We start from the raw sequence: 19,707 nt of genomic DNA, 5'->3' as shown, positions 1-19,707 counted from the left end.
AGTGGACCTGGCTAAAAATACAAGAGTTTATAGAGCAATTTACCAGATTGCAGGTCCTAAGAAAAGCAGTTCCTTTCCCACTCCATAAATATTCATTCTAAATATTTAGTGAGTAAGCTGAATGGTTATTTTTATAAACATGTGTCTACAAAACATATGGATTCTTACTGAAAAAACACTAGGAAAAATAAAGCCCCTTTTCACTATGTGCTAGTGCAGTGTGCCATGCCTTGCTTTTCAGGAATACTGGTTTTATCTGAAGAGTATAAGCTAAAATATCGACTTATAATGAAAATTTGATTATCTTAATTGCAATAAAGCAAATGATACACTTAATAGGATGTGCATGCTCCTTCCAAGCAGCTTATTGTATTGCTGTATCAGTTAAGAAAGCAATATGCCATCTGCAAATGTTTATGTATGAAATCCTGCTGAGGGAAAACATTTGAACTACAGAACAGATTAAATAATTGAAAATGAAATTGCATGATAAGGTGTTTGACAGGGTGGAGGGAAGCAGCACAGTGGAGGAAAATCCATCCCCATGACTACTGGTCCTTCCTCCTTGCTGCTCACTGCTGTTCGTCTCCTCTTGGATTCCAGAGCTTGTTTGAATCCTCAGCTGCCTTCCCACAGCCTGGCAGCCTCAGCACTGCTGCAAAGTGGGGATCTGTGCTTTGCTTCACACAGAAGAAAGGAGAGTTTAAGCGTGGCTTTAGGAGACATGGCTTTGCTCTGGACTCTTTTGTACAGAAAGAAGATGTGTTTGCTGGCTCTGAGGGAAAAGAAAAATTGTTAAAGCAGTGTGGATATGACTTGAATTTTTAATCAGGTAAGAAGTCAGAAAATCAATAGAACTATGACAAAAGTTACTGAAATATCTTTTAAAGCATTATTTTATTCTCTGTAACCTATATTTAAAATTGAATGTAAATTTTCCTCCACATTTTATCTGTGCAATACTTAGGAACTTAATAAGGTTTGTAATTGAAACATTTGTTGGTCAGCTTGAAAGGATGGGACTGTTCATCTTTAGCATAGGTAAGAAAATACTTAGGAAAGAAAGCCTTTCTAAAACTCATTTTATTTTAAACCTTTCTTTTGCTTATGAACATTTCAATAATGTTTCTGCAGACAGAGGAATGAAACAAGACTGGGGGTTTATAATATCTTACAGTGTTAAATTCTTACTATGGTAGAGAATCTTTTCCAAAATGCATGGATTAGGGCTTGAAGTAATTAGTTCTTTTTGTTAAACACTTCAATTCTGGTATCAGCTGTAGCTGTGATCCAAGGATGCTGATTCCAATAACATTCATTTATTAGATTAAAAAATGCCAGTATGTATTACAATATAGTTCAACATGCTGTAGTGAATACTAGAGTAACTTACTTTTTAATGCTATGAATGCTCCAGATGTTTACCAAGACAGGTGAATTTGTTTTATTGCTAAGGAAATGTTTAAATTGCCTTGCAGAATAGTGTAAGTACTAAAGACTGCACTCTTTAACTCCCAGCACAAACCAAAGAGTGAAAAGAAATTGCACATTTTCCTGAGAAAAGGACAGTGAAATGGAGAGTGTGCCTAAAACTGATGTAGCAAGTGAACTGGTTAGGTCAGTCCAGGGACTTTTCCCAAACAGAAAATGCCAGAGAAGCCCCAACACCCTGAATCCTTGGGAGAGGACATTCAGAATTTGCTATCAAATTGTGTTGTGCATCCATGGAGAGATAAACAAGCTTTGCAAATAGTGCATAAAATATTACAAACTTGGCTCAACCTCATGGCCTTTTGAGTCACCCACAGCTTCTCCTCCTCACATAAAAAGCAGGGAAGAGCAGAGTTTGTCTTTGAAGGATCAGGTCTGTGCCAGCCAGGTGGACTCCACAGGACTGCAGAGAAACATCACCCCTGGGGTAAATCCAGGCTTTAGATCCTCACACTTCTGAAGTGGCAGCAAATCTCATTGGGGCAACAGCTGCCAAGCTGCCATTCCGTGCCTCTGTCCTTCCAGCACAAACACCCTTGGGTGTGAGAACCCCAGCCAGGCAGCCAGTGCTGCTCCAGGGAAAGGTGGGTGACAGTGCCCTCCTGAAGGGGCTGCTTGTCATGTATTTTAGTCTCTTTGTGATATGTATATATATATATCTATATATTTACCCAGCCACACCATCAGGTTCTGCAGGATGTGCCAGTCAGTCACAGTCCCTGGCCTCAGGAGCAGAAGAGTTTGTGAAGCCTGGTGGGCACACAGTGGAGTACCCAGCTCTGGTTCTTGCCCTGCTGAACTAGGGACACCTGCAAGGGACTGCAAAATCCATTAGAGCCTCCAGACTTCCAGAGTTTTTGCAGAAGGATTGTAGAGTTTTCCATGTCATTCCCCAATGATATAAAGTCTCCTCAAGCCAAGTCTTATAAGCTCTTGGAGATTTATACCACACCTGAGATATAGCTCAGCTACCTTAGAAGGCATAAAATCAGCAGGATGGCTTCTGTGGTAGTGTTGGAAACAGAAAAGTTTTAATAAAAGGCAAAATAACAAAACTCTTTACAGAAAAACCCCGAGCCAGGTGCAAGAGGTTCTTGCTCCTGGTAAAATATCTCACAAAAGTGATTAGTTTCTTTGTTCTCTTCTCTTTCTTTTTCTAGTAAATTGCTTAGGTGAGACTTTTTGTCTCCTGTCCAATTGGTTATCCCTAAGTTTAAAGTGAAGTCCCCAAAGTCCTATGTGGGTTTTTTTACCGAATAGAGGAGAGAAACTTCTGAGCTTTTTTCCTTTTTAAGGAGACAAAAGATATTTTTGTCACTCTCTCAACAGAGAGTACATTCCTATACCCCAATATAGCTTTAACCAAGCCAGGTACATTCTGTAGGAAGATTACAGGGCTTAATGCCAGCCCTGACCACAATTTAAGTCATTTTTGGGACATCAGGGCCACACAGAGTCACATATATCTACAGCCATTTCCCACTCCAACATGAGTAAGCTGATTGAAAAGGGTATTTTAATCAGAATGAAATTGGTAATAGATGCTCCAAAGGCGAGCATGGTGCTTTTTGGAGATTTTTTTAGGATCCTAATTTGAAGCACCCAAACTTCAACAGAAGTATCAGGATAAAGCAGTCCAGGATATAACTCTGGCTGGAATATTCTTTGAGTGTCTGTGGGAAAACAACTACAGAATCATAATTCCAGTTTAACCCTGGATTTAGTGTTTAATTTTGCACAGGCAACCAAACTTTTAAAAATCCTTAGTGATTAAATAATGGCAACCATTTCTGTGAAAAGGCTGACAAATCTTCTACACATAAGCAGATTTTTTCTAGGAATAACAAAACATCCACCTATCCCCTTCTTCTTTTTGTGTATCCTCTTACATCCCACTGATTCTTCATTCTCCTTTCTCCACAGGCTCTCAACACCATTCCTAGGGGTGAAGAATGATCTCCTTCCAGCTAGTTTTCCAGTAATTTGACAGGGGAATTAAGGTGAGTTAAACTTGAGTTTTGAAAGATATATGTGTAGAACATATATCCATTACCCATTTTTAAATTTTAAAATAGCTCTTTTCATACTTAGTTTTTCCTTTCCCAGGTTGGAAACAACCTCTTTCCAGCCAGAGAGCTTTTAAATTAAGATTAAGTTTTGCACTTTTGATATATTCAAACCCATCAAGATATTCTGTTGAACCCAACTCTTCCCATTAATATAAGTTTTAAAACCACAGAACTGTTCTAATCCCAGATTTTTTTGCTTGACTCCTGTTTGAGCTGAAAGAGGAGTTATTTTCTGTATAAATACAATGTGAACTTTATTTTGTTTACATTTTTCTCAGGTCAGATCTAGAAAAAAGGACATACTATCTTCAATGCATCAGTAGAACAGGAAACTCCCTTTTAGATATATTCATAGAGGTTTTGAATGTCATGATCTCAAGCACACATAACCTTAAATAATTCAGGAGGATTGAGTGTATTAACTCACATTGCTTTGTAGTTCTAAAGAAAATCTAAGTGTGATGTCTAAGCCAGCAGGGCGATGGCAGGACCCAATTCTTCTTTTCTGGTAATACAAAAGCAACAGATTATCCTCATTGGAATCCATTAAACCTTCTTAAATCTTCAGCAGGGACAGATCTTAGAATACTTTATTCTGAGAAGCAAACTTCATCCACAACTGGTAAAAGAGGATTTGTGGGAGAGTGTCTGTACAAGTTCAGTCAGAGCTGCTATCACAGCTGTTTCTTGTACATCAGTTATAGATCTGTAGCACAGTCAGTGCAGGACCTCAGAGAGGTTCATCAACCTCCTTCCACAGGGATGCATAAACCCACTGATAACCATCTGCTTTTCCAGTTCTCTAATTAATCATGTTAGATTTGCTCAAAACTTTAAGGACACTGACTGCAACGATAGACCCACAGTACTCACTGCTTTGAAAATCTCCATGCAAAGGTGACTTTAAATACATTTAAAATTTAAATACATTACATTTTAAATAATGCAAGGTTTTGTCCATAGGTTGGAAGATGCTTCAGGATGGATAAAGCTGTTCAGCACCCCAGCGAGACCCTGAATCAAACTATCTCTAACATTAGCCTTTCCCAGTTCTTGAACTTTGATACATGCCACCTTTCCTCCCTTGCAGAATTCTTGCTAATTACAGCTTACACATTGGTTACCCTGGTGGGGCTCGTTGGAAATCTTTGCCTAATTATTATAATAAAGAGACGGAAAGAAGCTCAAAATGTCACCAACATTTTGATTGCCAACCTCTCTTTATCAGATGTCTTGATCTGTATCATGTGCATTCCTGTCACAGTGGCATACACCTTAATGGACCACTGGATATTTGGGGAGGCAATGTGTAAAATAGGCTCTTTCATACAAAGCCTGTCAGTCTCAGTCTCCATTTTCTCACTTGTACTCATTGCTGTTGAGAGATATCAGTTAATTGTGAACCCACGTGGCTGGAAGCCCAATATTTCACATGCTTATTGGGGAATTCTTTTCATCTGGGGGCTTTCCCTCATCATATCCACTCCTTTTTTAGTATTCCACCAAATAACAGATGAACCCTTCAAACATTTGTCCTTCCACAGTGATTTCTACAAGAACAAGGTGGCTTGCATCGAGGCATGGCCATCTCTTACAGAGAGGCTGATTTTCACCACTAGCCTGCTGGTTTTCCAGTACTGCTTCCCACTGGGCTTTATTTTTATCTGCTATCTCAGGATATTTGTGTGTCTTCGAAGGAGAAGGGGTAAAATAGACAGGATGAGAGAGAATGAGAACAGGCTGAGTGAAAACAAAAGGATCAATATGATGCTGGTGTCAATAGTGGTGACCTTTGCAGCTTGCTGGCTGCCTCTCAATATATTCAATGTGGTTTTTGACTGGAACTACGAGGCACTAATGAGCTGTAATCACAACCTGGCATTTACAATCTGCCACCTTGTGGCCATGATCTCGACATGTATCAATCCCATCTTTTATGGATTTCTGAACAGGAATTTTCAGAAGGATTTGGTAGTGTTAGCTCACCACTGCAGGTGCTCAGCATCACAAGAGGAATATGAAAATATTGCCCTTTCAAACCTGCAAACAGATGCATCTAAGGGGTCTCTGAAGTTAAATAATCCCCATGTGGATATATAAAAAAATCTAATTGCAGTTTCCAAAATTCTGTATTTTGCTGCAGATGGCCTCTTTCTGCAGGTCTTGGTCATGTTACCACCAGGTTTAGAGGAAGTCTTTGCCATTTAGTTCAGCAAAACCAGGATTATGCTCCCACATAGGCATAGTATTAGCAGGTACTTTATGATAGTATTAATGCTGGTAAAACCACTTCCAACAGCCCTAAAGATCAATCATAATAAATTATAAACAGTATTAACACCTTACTTTTTTTAATCCACAGTTTCCCAGTCACTGGCATGCTACCTTAACTCCAATAAAAATGTTTCCATTTCAGCCACTGAGGTTGTCCTTCCAAACACCTGGCTTCCCCCAGGTAAACCCTGAGCACTCTGCTATTCCCAACTTCAGCAGCCTTTCACACACTGTTTTCTGGCATTTTTATTTTCCAGCCCTACTCCAATGCCATTCCTGATGAATCTGCAGTTTAGAGGCAGTTCACACTGTAAGGAAGGCCCTGGAAGTTATTCTAAGACTCCATCACCTTCCTTTCAGCCCCCTCATGCAGTTTGCTTTGGCTTAGTACCAGTTCAGCCCAGAAATTTTAACAAGAGAAAAGGCTGGGGCTGGACTTTTTCTTTTTTATGAACACTAAAACAGGACCCATTTGATGTACTGCAAGTTTCACTCAGAATGATGTTGTTCAAGATGAAATATATATTTAGCATCTCTCCTAAAAGCATTGCATTCTCCAAAGCACCAGTACAGACCATTGTTTTCTCTCTTATCATCCTCACTGCTCCTTACAACAGACCTTTTAGAATGTCCATTACCAAAACAACTCACTATGAATTCAGGATCAATTTTGTTCTAGCCACTTACTCAGATTTCTCTTCCAGTAGAAAATTAAGTTTGCATTTTAGTTTCAGCAATATTTTCCCCCACATTTCTGCACTAGCAAGAGGGCACACTTGAGTAGATTTGGTCATTTCTGTTCACAGAAACACAATTTCTGTGTTTGAAAGCAGTTTCTTTTGTAACACAGTGCAAAGAAGCCTAGAGGGAGAATACTGAGCACAATTTTTCTTCAACTGAAACATTTTAAAAACCACTTTCCAGTGTGGCCATAAAAAAGTAGCCAAACTTCTTCTTTACCCATGATATAGTGGCAACATAAATAATCAGTTAATATTGAGCTGTTTAAACACAGTACTTAGAGCACTTTAGTCCAAAAACTCACCAGGCTTCCTCTTGTTCAAATTCAATATAATTAATTACTTGTACTGCCAAAGCCCCTTCTATTTTTTCTAGTGAGTTTCAAAACCCCTTGTTCTAACACTTGTACATAAGGTCCCTTGTAAAGTATTATCTAACTTTAGCAATTTATTAATGCCCCACTTAAGCAAAAAGCATTCACATTCAAATTTCAGTGAGCTCCTTGATGACTCAGCTGTGATGGAACTCACCTTAAGGCTGTGAAGTTCTCTTGCAGAGGGAACACTGCTTTCCACAGGCATCACGTTCCTAAAGGCTTTGGGCACAGCTCTCTTGTTCCAGCATTAGTTCAGAGTCCCTGCACACCCTGCTCATCAGAGGAGCTCTGCCACAAGAGCCTCAGCAGCTCCTGCAGATGCTCAGATTTGTTAAATGTCCCCTGATCCACACAGAGATAAAAGACCTCAGTGAAATCTCTGTGTCTGAGCCCTTAGAAGTCATCAGGGCAGGCCCATCACAAGAGCAAGGATGGCAGAATTAGTGACATGGTAATCAGGTATCTGAGTGATAGGTATGGATTAGCTTTGGCATAATTTAGGGGTTTTTTTCTAATTAAATCAAATATCGTGCATTTGGAATTGATTACACAAACCTTAACACCTGCCTTGTACATCATACAAAAGAAACCAGGAGACAGCAAAATACCTAAAAAAGGCCAATGATCAGACTGCTGAGAGTTTCTCAGCATTGACTATTTCTGTGAACTTCCACCCAGGTCACTGGGCTGCCTTTATTGCTGATGTGTTCACCACAACAGGCATTTCATCGAGTTTAGAGCAGTAACTTGCAGTCAGTGACACTGAGGCTGTTCAGGGTCAGAGGGGCTGGGCTTTGGTCAGGGGGAGGGGATGGAGCTGCTGCTCTCACCCCTGGGACCCCTGGGTAACAAAGGGATGCACTGTCTTCATTGCACCTGGCGGCACTGAGAGCAAATCTGATCCAGGATCTTCACTTTTCCTGGGGATCCCAGTACCTGCACTGAAAACCATCTGCTCCTCTCAGAAGGTCATTTCCTAGCAATGTTTTAACAAATGCTGGTGTCACAACTGTATCAACTATATTTCCCTGGCTTTGGAACACATATCTCTCTCACCATCTTCCTCAAATTTAAATACACTGTTTACAGCTTCAGGGCCCATGTTTAAAGCATTTTAGAAGCACATGACACAATTTAATTTATTAATACTAGCACAGCAGTTCAGATTACTCTCATTGGCAAATGTCTCAGTATTTAAAGTTTGAATCAGGCCCAGCTGAGATTCCCATGTGTGAGCTTGGCCTGAGTGGCTCCCATCCCATCCTAAGCCCAGGTGTGCTTACTTTTGCAGCAGAGGTGGTTTCAGTATCATGTTCGAAGTGGTTTTCAAGCAGCCATGAAATGAATTCTGGTTCAGATAATGTGATGCTGATGGATGGTCTCTCTGCTGTCTCTCCATGGAAGTGCTTGGGCAGTATGTATTAGACAGGCAAAAAAAAGAAGATTGCCATCACTTTTTGTAATAGCAATTGTCTACTCCTGACATCCTGATCAGAGTTAAGCACTCAATTTTTCCTTCCAGTCTGAAATGCTTGGCATAAGAGGGTTCTTCATTAGCAGGTGGGAGCTCTCTGAGCAATGACACTGCTTCAGAATCAAAAGTGAACAGTAATACTTGTGCCTTGATTTCTCCTTCTCATTTCTTTCTCACAACTTCACTTGACTCAAGTGTTGATGGATGCTCCATTTCTGTCCTGAGCATTCAGTCATCAAGCATCTCTCCTTAGAGCTGCACTTGCAGCAATCATTGTTAACAGAGCAGAGGATCCTCGCTGTCCGAGACGTCGCTCAGTGCTGCACATTCTCTCCCTGCATCCACTGCCTTCCTGTGTATCCTGGTCCTGAACTTCCAAGCAAGTCAGGAGGAGCCAATTGACTGTGACAGGAATAGGAACAAAGAGGAATCACTTGTTTTTAAAGCATAAGTATTACGGACTCCAATATGGTGTGTGACAGCAGTAAATGTAACTGCAATACCTGGTACTTAAGGATTGCTCAAGTTAAACTGGCAAATGTTGCCCTGGCTTGAGTGATGCTGATGACTTTATTTTCTCTTGTTTTATTGGTATAGCCAAGTAGAAAAAAATACTAACAGCATTTCTCAGCAGAAAGTTGTCACCTGATGCAACCAGCTGGAGAACTGTGAGCTTCCTTGGGGAAGCAGCACCATGGAACTAACTACAGAAAGCTAGAGGGGGAGCCTGAACTCCCAGTGCTATTCCAGCATTGAAAGTCTTAGTTTTTAAAAAATAAAAGCTGTGTCAGAGCTTTGTTTGAGTGGTTTGGTCATGCAGATCAGACCAATATATCTATAAACATCCTTGTAAATGAACTGTGTCCTTATATGTCTGTGTATTTTATGGTTGATTGCTTTCACTTTAAGCACCTATAACCTTATAACTAGGGTAAGATATTTGGGAACTGCCATTCACTGTGGATGATTCCATTGAGCAAAGAGTTCAATTAATTATTGACTGTAATCCTGTCTGTGGACAAAGGCAGTGCCAGTGCTGTGTGTGATTTAAAGACTTTGATTTCTCCCATTGACTGACAAATAAATATTGCCCTGTGTAAAACCATCCCCCTGGCCAGCTGTGAATTGTACTGTCTGTAACTGGAATAGGACATTTCTCATTCAAGCAGGGCACCAGAGCACCAAGAAGCACCAAAAGGTCCAAAGAAAGATCCAGAGTTCCAAGAGAGATGCAGAGCCTGCTGCAGGTTGAAGGGATGGCCATGGAGGGCACAAAGGTACTCAGGAAGGGACCAGAGCAAACTTCAGATGTGTGATGGAGCTGCTGACCCAGAGGAGACAAAGGAGGAGGAGGAGAGGACACAAAAACTGCTCTGAGGAGAAGCTGTGACCTCCAGAGATGTCCTGACAAACCCAGAGGGGTACAAAGCACACTCCAGAGATAGCAGTGTGCTACGGTGACCCTTTAAATCATCAGGATGAGAGAAGAGGGGGATAAAAAGACACATAAAGAGGGGGATAAAAAGCAACAGGGTATGTGACAAATGAGAAAAAAACCTAAAAAATAGGAATAGCCAGCTCAATTACAGGAGACAGAAAGAAAACTTTTAAAAGCTATGGGGTACAAGGCAGAGGAAGAAAAAAATGAGAACAGAGACAGAAAACTAGATAAAAGTACACACAGAAAAGCAATTTAAAAAATGAGAGGAGAGTGAATCCATAGCAAAGCTTTGAGAAACCTCACAATGAAGGAAGGGTCAGACAGGCTGCAGAATTGAGTGGAACCTCACAGACTCCATAAACAACATTGTCCCTTCAATTCTATGCTAATAAGACACTTAGAAATATTCTACGATGGCAACTGTAGAATTATCTTGTCTGCTATCACTCATTTTTAAACAAGATTCCTTTGGTTTCCATGCAAATGCACTGACTGATGCCTTTTATTTAATTTCCATTTCATTTCATTTCTTTCATTTCATTTCATAGATTTCTCCATTAGTCACAGGCTATTTACATAATGTGATGGAATTGGCACATGTGGAGCTGTTCTCTGCAGAATTCGCTTCACTCTCACACCTGGTGAGGAAAACCTGTTAATTCATGTAGGTGTCAGGGTTGTAACACTCCATGAATTATCTTTTCCAGCCAGGAATGGCTACTAGAGTCACAAGAAGCTCTGAAAGTTTGGGTTCCTTCTAAAGAGAATCTCTCACCCCCCTTCCCTTGGCAGCTCCATTTTTGGTTGGAGACTCCTGCAGTGTTTAATTGCATGGACTCAGACCTGCAGTACAGAGGCACAGATGTCCCAGGCACAGCTGGAGTGAGAACTGCACTGCCTCCCAGGGCACCTGGCACTGCCCAGCACACCCAAATCTCTCCTGTCCTCAGGAAGGGCCAACAGACTTGTCTATAACAAGTTACAAAATTATTTATTTTGGAAGTGCACTTATTTGGGTGGTAGAGTTGTGTCAGATGACTCTACCTTGAAGCCATCTCAGGAATTGCCAAAATTAAAACTACTAAAAGCCAGCTCATGACCGTAGTCTGATCAAATTCCCAAATTTGGCGAGTGGAAGCTGTTCAGTCCCCAGCAGATTATTGGGTTTGGGGGTGGGAGAGGTATTGGGGGTTTTTTTGCTTTTCAAATAAACACAACCACATGTTGCATCAATCCTTACACGTGAGGAGTAAACCTAGGCAAGAGTAAAAGTCAAGAATCTTTGTGTGAATAGAAAAAAGAAAGGAGATCCCAGAACATTTTCTCCAGACCCCCAGTGCTTGGCAGACAGAACCCCCAAAACCTGACCCATATAGAGGGCATAACCATCTTTTTGAAATGCTCTTTATTAACTAAAACCTGCTAAAACTTCACTTGCATTTAGGTATTCAAAGAAAATCATTGGCATACTGCACTGAGTCATCAGCTGAAGGAAGGGAAGTCCTGGGACTGACTGGGAACAAGATTCCTGGCTACCCATTAAAGATGAACTTGAGACTCCTTTAAAAATTTGCCCCAGAATTAGTATTGAATATGAAAGCAAAATCTGAGTTGACTGGAAGTTCAACAAACACAGGGGGATAATTACTGCTTGATGTTCCAGGAAACCCAAGCTCTGACACTAAATTTAAAAAGAAAGCCTTTGATGAATGATAACAAAAGCTTTCTTTCTTCCCATCCCCATCATGCAAACAGACCAGTCACATACTGAGGGCATTATGCAAGAAAAACCCAACAATCATGGAAGTCCAAGTATCCTGTTAAACCTCACATCTTTATTCATTGAGATACACAAAAATCAACTATTTCAAGGGAAAAGTTGTTTTTTGGGGGTTTTTTTGTTAGCCTAGTTTACTTTGGTGAGTTATCAATTTACAGAGTTGATTAGCTTTTGCTTTGAGCTCTTGCTTCTTTCTAAAGACAAATACAGTGTATTAAGATTTTAGGACTAGTCAAGCCATGTTAAAAGGCTGAGGTGAGTGTTAAAATATTTTCAGTGTGTTTCTGCATGGAGGGGATGTGCAGCAGCTGTACAAAAAGCATCTGAGAATAGCAGCAGCAAGTTATGTGCAAAAACAAATTATGAACAAAGAAAAACTATGAACAGTCAAATTAATTTAATCAAGGGTTACTGTACATCTGCTGCTAAGAAATAATAGCTGCTTCTTGTTTTCTTGGAAAAGCTAAAAAAAAGTCAGCTGCTAGTTTAACAATTAAGTAGAATTTTAAAATATGCAGAATGACTGAATTGTTGAGGATGTGAAGGGGCCTCTTGATATCATGTAATCTAACCCCCATGCTCAGTTAGATAAAATGCTTTTTCTGAAGTATAATCATGAATTCACATAATTAAAACTTCACCAGAAAGCTGCTCCTGGGTGGGTGTTACTGAACCACCACTGACCCCACCAGATGTTTGGTGCTACTCTGGTTCAGGATCTCCCCACTCTGAAGGATTGTTTTTTTTCTCTGTCCCAGTTCATGTTGCTGACAAACTGGGAGCTGAAGTCTCTCAGAAAAACCAAAATCTCTCAGTGGAAACCCCTTCAGCACAAAGGCAGAGGTGAGCAGACATCGGTGTAAAAGGCTGAGATATTCATGAAGCAGAGCTGCTGGTGGAGGAGGAATGAGCCTGGTGTGTCTGGGCAGACGTGCAAGCAAAACAATAATTTTGTTTTCCCTTTCTTTTCATGCAACAGACCAAAGCAGGGCTGAAATCAATAGAAATTCATTTCCTGCCCACTTAATCTGTGGGATCCTGATGGGTTTGGAAGTTGATATTTCAGTACATGGTACAGATAGAGAAACACACCAGCAGAACCACCTTAGACAACCAGAATCCAGAGATCCTGCAAATTACTGCCATCTGCATTTTATATTACATATATCCAGAGGATGCTTGTCAAATTTGATCTCCATGAATATCTGTCAACCTTTTATACTGACTTCATTTGCTTTACCTTGAGAGCAATCAGCTGGTCCCCGAGGCAGGCATTACTCACATGCCACCTTTAACAATCAGATCAGCACCTGCTTGCTCTAAAAGCTGAAGCCTGGAGCTCAGCACTGAAATGAGATGTGAACACAGCTCACAGCCTGGCCCCAGCTCCTGCCCTGTCTTGGAGGGGGCCATGCTCACCATATGGTGCTCCTGCTACACCCCTGCTATTCCTAGCTTCCAACTCTATTGGAATTGTGATGGAGAGATTTATAAATAAGGTTTTGGTGCCAAGATGTCTGCTCAGCACACCATAAACCTTCCTTGCAGGTAGTTGAATCAGCATTGTGCTATGCAGCCATCGTAGCACAGGGTCACACTCCCTGCTCTTCCTTTACCCAAATCCTCAGACCTACTTTTACCCACTTTGCTTACTCTCCTGCTCTTCTGGCAAACCTGTGTGTCTAAATTTAAATTTGCTTTGGCTCTGACATTATTTAACCAGATGGAAAGAAAGCAAACTTACCCTCTAGGCAATGAAATGAGTCCTTCACTGCTTGAACACTTCATTCTGCTGGCACAGGCAGACCTGGCCAGCCCTGTGCCCCCCACCCCATGCCCAGCCCTGTGGGCACATAAAGTCAGGTGGAAAACCAGGTGCTGACAACTCCTCCTTATCAAAAGTATCCCACATCCCAGTGTCAGCTTTAGGCAGCCCTAAGTATAAAATAACAGTTCCCCTATGAGCATTCATTTCTAGATAAATTGTTCTAAAGAGTTTTAGGTAGACCAAACATTGCTCTCAAATCAAATGATTCTGTATAAAACCCATTCTTTTTACCCTATTGTTCAGCATTTAGGTTAATCTCCCATCTAGTTTTAACATCTCAGCAGTCATCCTCCTGCAAAAATGAACACTTGGCAGTCCTAATCAAAAAGCCTTGAAAGGCTCCAGAATTCCCAGGGGGTAACAGAGGTACAATGGATTTCTCCTTCACACATCAAGGAACCCTCTTAAATGTCCCCAGCTGCAGCCAAGACAGAAATCTGGCTCACACAGCACTGAGTACATCAAAAATGAGCCACTTTGGTGCCAGAGCTAGGAAATGTGTTATTATCTGAGATGGTTACACAGAGAGGAAGGTTTCTCCCAGGCTGAGTTCCCTAAATACATATACATGTGTATTTATATATACATGTATTCATATATATATATATATACATGTATTCATACATATATATTCCAAAATACATATGGGAAATGGATTACTCCTTCTCAAAGCTCATCACATTTCTAGAATCCTCCAGTGCTCAGTTTGCTCTACCTGGATTTTCAGTTTCCCTTTCCCTCCTTCTCTCTACCACTCCCTTGCTTATTGGGAAATAATAGAGATAATTATTCTCACAGGATTTAGCAAGAACATCTACATGATGCAAGGAGCCAGCACCAGGATTTTACAACCTGTAATTCAGGTTTACCAATCAGGACAGTGAAAATCGAAGCAGTTTGATTTACAGGGGGGGAAAAAGCAACCAAAAACTCCTCAAAAACTCCAAAAATCAAAAAATCCCAAACCAAACAAAAACAAACAAACAAAAAGAGCAACTAAACCAAAGCAAGAAAACAAACAAACAAACAAAAAAACCCAAACAACAAAAAATCCAACCAAACCCACCAAAAAAACCAAAACAAACACCACCACAACAAAAACCAAAAAAACCACAAAACAATAATAAATCCCAGAGACAAAAACCAACAGCAGAGCACCAACACATTCTGGAACTTTTACCAGCCATCATGTATACATGAAAAAGTTGTCTCCATTCACTTAGGTAATTTTAAAATTAAAAAATAACTACTACAAAGCATCAGGAATCAAAGATCAATTTTTGGCAGTATTAAGCAAGTAATGGGATTCTTGGCAGCAGAATTCCTGCACACTAAACTATCAAATATCAGACTCATCCTTTTCCTTCCCAGAGATTTTGGCAGCACTGTGCTTCCCACAGCACACCTGAAACACTCCAGAAACACTGAGCCTGCAGTACAGCACAGGAATTCCTCAAAAGACATTTTCCCCCTTTTTCACCTCTGCAGAGGTGAGGCACACATCAGCCAAGGAATCTCCCCTCCCACCATCACCAACAGGTTCAGCACACTCCACACCCACGTTCCCAGCCTGGCTGTACCCCTGGCACTGGGGCAGCACAGCTGCATCAGCTGGAAGTTTGCATCAGCATCCTCGTGATCTCCAGCTCAACATCAGCTTGAACCTTCCAAGGGAAACCGGTGTCCTGTCAGACAACTCTTCCCATGCCCAAATTTTGCTCTTTAAATACTCCCAAAATGTGAAGGTGTTGGACATCACTAAGAACACACATTTGCAGACCAGCTCCCTCCTTTTAAGTGTAACCAAAGGTCAGGACAAACTCAGCTCTAGATCCTTGTCCAGGTTTACTCATTCTGCTTTGACTCCCAGCAGTCCCTTTCTGCATGTCCCTGGAGTAGCTGCAGCCCTTCCTGCACCAGCCCCGTATCAGCTCTGCTTGCCAAGAAACCCAGAGCTCTGTTTGTGCCACACCTTACACCAACCCTGCCACAGTGTGCAGACACTGCATCATCAGTTCGTTGATACAGCTGCATTTAGACAGAACCCTGAGAGAATCCAGACCAGCTTTGTGCATGAGCTCCGAGTTCCACATCATGCTCACTATTCTGTGAGTAAAGCTGAAATTGTATTTTTCTCCTAGTGGCCCCAATGTAAATATGAAGAGCCTGAATTTATGAAACAATCAGATTTTTTCTTGACTCAGTCTTGAAAAGAAGGAAGAAAAATAACCAAAAGTCTCTCCCCATCTCACTCTTTTATTGTATTGACATTTTGTCTTGTTATCTCTGGAGCCTCAGTCACAAGGCTTGTGGAATTGCTTCAGTCCATAATAATTACTCATCCACATCATAAACCCATTATGGCACAATCTGTCATTATTGCCATATATTGTCACTATTGTCATTATCTGCCATCCTTGTTTGGCCAAGGCAGCAGCTGGGTGGGCACTCCTGCAGTACAGCTGGGTTGGGCAGCACAGCAAGAACCTGCACAGGGCATATCTTCAGCTGGGACAGTTCTTCACTTTTTTTTTTGAAAAAGAAGCAAATCAACAAAAAATTTAAGAGGTATGGTTATTTTATTACCATGTTTCCTGCTAGCCTTTTATGGGTACAAACTATTATTGTGTTGCAGAAAACCAAGGCAGAATTATACTTAGATTGTATCTAATTAATTTTTCATAATAAACCCTTCTTGTTGCCAGATGGCTAATATGTGGCCATTTAGAAACCAGAAGGTACCAGTCAGAAAACAGACAAAGCCCTCAGCTTTGTTCACTGAGCTCCTTTTAACCTGCAGCCTGGATAGAAAAATTGTACTGTGTACCTTTGAACAGGGAAGTCATTTAAGAGACACACAAATCTTTACAATTCAGAATTATTCTTTCTCATTCAAAGCCATTACTCTCCAAGGTAAAATACAGGGGAGACAGAGTATTAACCTTAGAGTTATCTTTTACTATGTCAAAAGATCTTTGTGCCACCATCATCATCTAAACTGGGCCCTTGAGACAGAAGCACATGGAAACCAAGAGCCTGGGTGTGCTGTGGCTCCTTTTGTCACCTCCAAGGCACAGTTTGGTGGCAGAGGAAGAGCCTCCCCACCAGGGCAGCTGAGCAAGGGACAGACAGTGCTGCCAAATCCAGCACAGCCACAATCCAGCCCCAAGTTTGTCAGTGCCTGTGCAGAGAGGAGCAAAGCCCCATCTCCCTGTCTCAGGTGAAGCCTGGCCTTGCCCCAGCAGGGCAAAGGCATTTCTGTCCTGTGTGTGCCAGCTACCCACTGGCTAACATTTGACAGAATGTCACACAGAAAGGGAAGACTGCTCCTTAATTATAGTCCTTCTGTTGTTCCACTCGGGGGTTTTATTAAAAGGGAAAAAGCATAGAGAGCAGCTAATCAGCTGCTCTTAACAAATGAAGGTCTGGAGATTGATTTTTCAAGTGATTAGTGGTGCAAACACACATTTTTCACAACTCAAAATCTTTGCATTTTTTATCCAACTGCTATTTTCATTAACCAAGGAAGGGTCAGAGAGGGACAGTTAACAGCCAACACCATCCTCAAATACTGATGGCTTTATTACCACAGCACACAGATTTAAAAACCTGTAGTGCAGCTCTGTTCCCATAACCCCAGGAGCTCCAGGTGCAGCTTAATTAGAAGCAAAAGCAATTCCTGTACCTTTGCACATAGAATCCTTTCATGACAAGACATCCCTTGCTGGACAAAACTCCTCCCAGCTTGGCCCAAGCCATTCCCTGCCCCCAGCAGCATTTAGCACCATTCCTGCTCAGAGTTAGAAGCTCTAATGACAGCAGCTGCCAGCAGCCTGTGGGCTGAAACAGGAATGGGAAAGGCTCAGACAGATGATACACCCCGAGGGGAGCTCACAGTGAGCATGGTGGCATCAGACAGGTCACACAGCCTCTGAGCTGGCCCTGCTCCTCCTCTGCTCCTTCCCATCTGGGCTGGTCCCCCAGGTGTCCAGCACTCACAGCTGACCCTTGCTGGGACTGGGAGCACTGAGTGCCCAGCACTCACCAAATACAAGCCACCAAAACTACAGTCTGCTGTATGGATTAATAACCAGACTAAATTTAAACCTCCGAAAAGGAGAGTTTTAATAAAATCATCACTTGTCTACCACTTGTTGCCTAATTTTCTGAAGGTGGAAATCAGGAAGGGTTCACCAGTTGCTCTTGAAGAGGAACCCATTGTCTGATGTAGGGCTCTCACAAAATCCCACAAGCCCCAACCTTCCCTTCCCAGCCTTTGGCAGCAGAAGCATGCACTGGCAGCAGCCATGGGACAGTCCTCTGCACCCCAAATGGCACAGACAACAGTGCAATGCATAGTCAGGCACGTTCCTCCTCCCCCTAATGTGGTTTTAAAGCCATAAATCACAAATGAATACATACAGGACCTGGAGGTTGGTGCCTCGTGCTCTCACAGGCTCAGAGACAATCTCCCTGCAGTTCTCAGTGGAGTTCATTCACGCACTGTGGGCCCCTGGGGTTATCAAGGTATGAGAAGGAATGCATTACATAAATATATATTCATCACAGGGAAGAGAACAGCCAAGACCAGTTTTCAGTTTTGCTTCTTCACTTAGACATGCTTTGTAGATATTTTCCTTCAGCAAATGACTCAATCCATCACAATTAAAGTAACACAATATAATCTTTCCTTTGATTTAATTGCTCCCCTTCTGCCAAATAGTCAAGTTCAAAATACATTCAAAGCAATATTTAAAATAGGAAAATTATTTTCAAAATTAGCACAAATCTCCTAATGGGTTCAGAATTACATGCTGGGAGTCTTGCAGTGCATTGGGTTTTGGTACTTAATTTAAAATTATTTCCAAGGTATGCCAGCATGAATCTGAGTTATTTCCCAGGGAACTCTAATGGACTTGGGTATTCAAATCCCTCAGAAGATCAATCTTCTCTCCCATGTGCTGCTGCAAACACTCTCCTTCCCCCATGTGCTCAGGGCAGAGCTGCTCCTCTTGGACCCAGGATGGTGCCCACAGCCCATGGGGGACCAAGCCCTGCATCCTCACCAGGCACAGCATCTCATCCTCACCATCATCTGCATCCTCACCACAGCATCTGCATCTCAGGTATTTACCCAGCTCAGGAGCAAGGCCATGGGGAAGGTCCCAGGTGAGGCCACAATGAGAGATGGACAGAAAGACACCAAGGAGAAGCTCCAGACAGTGTCCATGGCTTTGGAAAAACACTCAGGGAGAGGCAAGGACCAGCTGCAAAACCGGGCCACATGGCCCCAACAACTCTGCTTGGGCAGATTTGACCTGACAACTTAAAAGCTTTCACTGATAGTGCCACAAGCTTGCCCCAGGTAAAGCACATGTACAGAAATGTTTGTTAGACAACAAACCAGAGCTGTGCTCAGGGCTTTGCCACTCCCCTGTGGCAGTGGGGAAGAGTGATTCAACATCACCACAATTAATGAATGCAATCCCTTCTGTTCTTTCCTCCTGGCTTTGTTTTGCTCTCCTTTCCCTTGCTGCACCTGCTGAATGCTGAATTTCATGCCCAGGTTCTGCTGTGGAGAGCTGCCAGTGCTGAAACTTCTTAGGCACAGAACTGAGGAGTTGTCAGCCTGCAGGGGCAGCTGCAAACAGGGGCTGCAGCTCCTGGGCAGGGACATTGGACACCCAGACATGGCCCTGGCACAGCAGCTCATCCCAGCCTGCAATTCCACCTGGCTGCCTTCTGCCCCAGCCCTGAGGGTGCCTGCTCTGTGCCCACCTGGGCAGCAAGGAGCTCTGGCCCACCCAGCAGAAATCAAACCTTGTGTTTCTGTGCTCTGCTGCAAACCACCCAGACCACAGCGAGGCACCCACGAGGGGAAGGGGAATTACAGGTAAAACTACAGTCTCCAGCTGTCCAGGAAGATGCTTAGATTAAAAAAAAAAAAAAAAAAAAAAAAAAAAAAAAAAAAATTAAAAAAAAAACCAATCAGCCAAACAAAAAACCCAAAAACAAAACAACAAGAAAAATAAAAACAAACAAGCAAGCAAAAAAGGCCACCTCTGCTATGAGCTGGATTTTAGAGGTAAAATTCCTGTCCCATTTCAGCAGCTTGGTGACAGCCGAGGCTGTGCTGAGGAAGCTGAGCTTTGTGAGCAGCACAGGCTGCTGGTGCCATCTGCCGTTCTGGAGCCACAGCACATCAGGAACAGCAGCACAGAAGATTAAGACTT

The 19,707-nt window shown here is 42.1% G+C and overlaps 1 protein-coding gene across 1 annotated transcript; it reads left to right on the top strand.

Annotated features, from left to right (window-relative positions):
- Positions 1-617: 617 nt before the first annotated feature.
- LOC136563150 (neuropeptide Y receptor type 6-like) lies at positions 618-9,530 on the top strand. The gene is made up of 3 exons (XM_066560364.1): positions 618-832; positions 3,415-3,491; positions 4,524-9,530. The coding sequence occupies exon 3, from the start codon at positions 4,542-4,544 to the stop codon at positions 5,658-5,660; it is 1,119 nt and encodes a 372-aa protein (XP_066416461.1). The 5' UTR covers positions 618-832; positions 3,415-3,491; positions 4,524-4,541; the 3' UTR covers positions 5,661-9,530.
- The last annotated feature ends 10,177 nt before the right edge of the window (positions 9,531-19,707 follow it).

Source organism: Molothrus aeneus, chromosome 15 (genome assembly GCF_037042795.1).
Source record: "Molothrus aeneus isolate 106 chromosome 15, BPBGC_Maene_1.0, whole genome shotgun sequence".
NCBI lineage: Eukaryota > Metazoa > Chordata > Aves > Passeriformes > Icteridae > Molothrus > Molothrus aeneus.
Note: the sequence above shows the minus strand (reverse complement) of the source record. Positions and strands in the feature narration are given on the sequence as shown.